The 3,766-nt window shown below is 50.6% G+C and overlaps 1 protein-coding gene across 1 annotated transcript; it reads left to right on the top strand.

Annotated features, from left to right (window-relative positions):
• Positions 1–829: 829 nt before the first annotated feature.
• Positions 830–2,026, top strand: LOC119271032 (germin-like protein 1-3). Its single transcript, XM_037553000.1, has 2 exons — positions 830–1,049; positions 1,141–2,026. The coding sequence occupies exons 1-2, from the start codon at positions 914–916 to the stop codon at positions 1,680–1,682; spliced, it is 678 nt and encodes a 225-aa protein (XP_037408897.1). The 5' UTR covers positions 830–913; the 3' UTR covers positions 1,683–2,026.
• Positions 2,027–3,766: the final 1,740 nt, after the last annotated feature.

Raw genomic sequence — 3,766 nt, 5'->3', positions numbered from 1 at the left:
CTTTGGGTCGGTCGATTTTGTTTTGACAAGGAAGAAGGAAGCGCCGAGGGAGAGGAAGAGGAAGTGGGAGACACCAAGGCCGCTGACGCCGGGGAAGAAGCAACCCCAGTATCTATCGTTAGGGTGGTGGGTGCAGGTTCATCGAAAAAGCCACCCCACCATCTATAGTTAGGGTGGCGGGTGCAGGTTCGCCGGGGATTTTGGGTGGTCGCCAGGTTTAGACGGATGGACAGGGACAACGGAAAGACCAGCGGTGGGGGAAGGTTGAGGGGAGGGCTGTGCGGCGAGGCGATGGCGGGAGCACCGCTGGCCTCGGGCGGGGGAGGACGGCGGTTAGGTCAGTGGTACGTGGGGCGGTCGAGAGGAAGAAGATGAACAAGAGGTTGGGCTGGAGGTTGAAGAAGCTAATCCGGCCATCCATCTCACATCCAAAGGACTAAAACAATCTACCCAAAATATTTTTAAGGCGACCGTCATCTTGCGAGACCCTAACTATATACAGTACTACCAGCTTTGATCTTTCCTCCTCCAGCTCAGACCCCTCTCCTCCTCCAGCTCAGACCCTAACTGTTGGATAGCATGACACAAATGGTATGGTGGTTGACAATTTGACATCGCTATCCAACCATATCTTCAAGCTAAAGTGTTAGAGCATGCATGGATGCATCGTCCTCATAAAACCGCACAAGTATAGATGGTATGGTGGTTGAGAAATAACTTTGTCACATGTCTACGGATAAACTACCGATCGATCACGTTCGCCTTACGCTACACTGCGCTATAAATACGTGCGCTGCATGCTTTGCCTTCTCATCCAGTCATCCTCAGCTACTTCACCACACGGGAAACGAACTATAGCTAGCACCACACCAACCAGCCACTTGTCAATTAAGCAGCCACTTGAGTCTTGACCATGGGGCCCAAGCAGCTCCCCGCCGTCCTCCTCGCCTCCTGCGCCACCCTCCTGGCCCTTGCCACGCCATTGCTTGCCGGCGACCCCGACACGCTCCAGGACTTCTGCGTCGCCGACTACAAATCCCTCAAAGGCCGTAAGTTGTGCTATCTCTTCCATCCATTCCCTCGTTCGCACAAGTATAGATCATGCCAACAAAGAGGTAATGCGTAAATGTATGCTTGCAGCATTGCGGTTGAACGGGTTCCCGTGCAAGAGGCCGGAGAACGTGACGGCGGGCGAGTTCTTCTCGGCCGCGCTGGCATTCCCGGGCAACACCTGCAACCCGGTCGGCTCCGCGGTGACGGCGGCGAACGTGGAGAAGCTCCCGGGGCTCAACACGCTGGGCGTCTCCATGTCCCGCGTGGACTACGCTCCGTGGGGAGTGAACCCGCCGCACACCCACCCACGTGCCACCGAGATCATCTACGTGCTAGAGGGCTCCCTCGACGTCGGCTTCGTCACCACCGCCGGCAAACTCTTCGCCCGCACCGTCTGCAAGGGTGAGCTTTTCGTCTTCCCCCGCGGCCTCGTCCACTACCAGAAGAACAACGGCGGCGCGCCGGCCGCCGCAATCTCGGCCTTCAACAGTCAGCTTCCCGGCACGCAGTCCCTCGGCCTAGCGTTGTTCGCAGCCTCACCGCCGGTGCCCACCGACGTGCTGGCCAGGGCGCTCCAGGTCGACGGCGGCCTGGTGGAGGCCATCAGGTCCAAATTCCTGCCAAAGTAACCAGCATGCATGCATGCATGCATGTTGGTTGGGTCAGCTGTACGTGCATACGTGCTGCTAATAATAAAGGACCACGTAAAAGTGCAGTTTTAATTCATTCGCTTGATAATATGTTTTGTAGTACTATATTCTGATTCTTTTGTGTCAGTTCAGTGAAGGGCCTCGTCGGTGATTGATTTGTACGTGTCCATTATTGGTGAATGAATCTACCTGATTGCTTGAATTGTCGTTATATTGTTAGCGATGAACAATATATAGTCTATCTCCCTCTCTTTGCAGATCCATACCCAAGACTTTAGGTAGACTTGTGTTAGCAGAAAATTATAGATTTTCGATTATGGAAATACTTTTCATGATTTTTGTAGTATTTTTATTATTTTGTGAGGGTTGTAGTATTTTGATTTTTCTACTCTAAATCATTTTATACTCTCATCGCTCATTTTTGTTAGTTGTACTCCCTCCGTTCCAAATTACTCGTCGTGGTTTTAGTTCAAAAAACCACGACGAGTAATTTGGAACGGAGGGAGTATTAGTTTTTTCAGAAGTTAAAATTGTACTCTCTCCGTTTCTTTTTAGTCTGCATATAAGATTTGATCAAAGTCAAACTTTGTAAAATTTGACCAATTTTATAGTAAAAAATATCAACATCTATAATACTAAAGTTATATGGTATAAAAATTAATTTCATGATGCATCTAACAATATTGATTTCATATTGTGAATCTCGAATTTTTTCTATAAACTTATCAAAACTAACAATATTGATTTCATATGGTTTACCGTTTTCCCCCTAAGCTCTCGCGGCTAGGGTTTTACTCCTCGGCGGCGATCCAGTCGCCCCGAGTCTTCCACTTCAGCCACCTACGTCCTCGCCGGGCTTCGTCGTGCGGTGCCCCGGTGACTACGATACAATGGCTTCTCCTGAGGACGCCATCTCATCCACGAGCGGCGGTGCCTCGGCGGCCGCTAAACCTAACCTGGAAGATTTTTTCGACCAGCTAGATCTCAATGAAGAAGAGTTCAATGATGTTGAAATCGACGAGGACGATCCAGTGATCAAGGAAAGTGTTCGGTGGCTTGCCCTCGCAAGGGTGCATACCGAGAAGAGCTTCTCTCCCTCCGCCTTCTACAAGGACATGAGGGCGGCTTGGAACCCTGCGCAACTGGTGAGATTCCGGCCCGTTGGCCCCAATAGATTTGTGGTTCAAGCATCCTGCTTGGGAGATTGGGAACGCATCACGACGCAAGGGCCATGGATCTTTCGTAACATGGCGGTGTTGTTATGCCCGTACGATGGATTCAGCAGGGCTGAGGATGTCGTGTTTGATTATATGCCAATCTGGCTACAGATACACAAATTGCCTGACCCTTTTTGCAAAGAAAACATTGTAGAGAAATTTCTCAAGGGGGCAGGGGAAATTCTGAAGATGCGTTTGAACGGGAATACCCGTGGAGATTACGTAAGGGTGAGGGTTAATCATGATATCCAAAAGCCCCTTACGAAGTTTGTGAGCATAGTCTGAGCCAAGGAGAGGCAGGTTTACTTGGTGCGCTACGAGAAATTGGCTCGTTTTTGCAAGGCTTGCGGTCTGATCGGCCATGATCATAAAGAGTGCGGTCTGGGAATTCATGATGTAAAGAAGCTCAAGTACGGGGATTGGATGTATGCCGATGGTCCGAACAGGTCCAGGACGGATCTGAACAATGGCAATGCGTCTAATCCACGGCAACAGGGGAGGCCGAGTAGCCCGGTAGGCACCCCAAAACCTTCAACGAAAGAACAAGACCCAGATACTAGGGACACATCTACAAGTCCTTTAAAGGATCACATGGCTAGGATGGAGGTGGACCGGGATGCTAGGAAGAAGCTGAACATGGAGGATGACACAGTTGAGGCAAACAGGTCTGCCGGTTCTCTGAAACAGGTCCTTGCTATCACTGATGGTAGTGGGACGGATTTGGGCACACCTGCTTCGCCGACGAGTAGCACGTCAAGCAGCAAACGTGCAAGACTCGCCAAGGAGAATGACACCAATGAGATATCGGCGGCCTCCCTCGAGGAGGAGCGCTGAACGCAATAAATA

The sequence above is a fragment of the Triticum dicoccoides genome, chromosome 3A (assembly GCF_002162155.2).
Source record: "Triticum dicoccoides isolate Atlit2015 ecotype Zavitan chromosome 3A, WEW_v2.0, whole genome shotgun sequence".
NCBI lineage: Eukaryota > Viridiplantae > Streptophyta > Magnoliopsida > Poales > Poaceae > Triticum > Triticum dicoccoides.
Note: the sequence above shows the minus strand (reverse complement) of the source record. Positions and strands in the feature narration are given on the sequence as shown.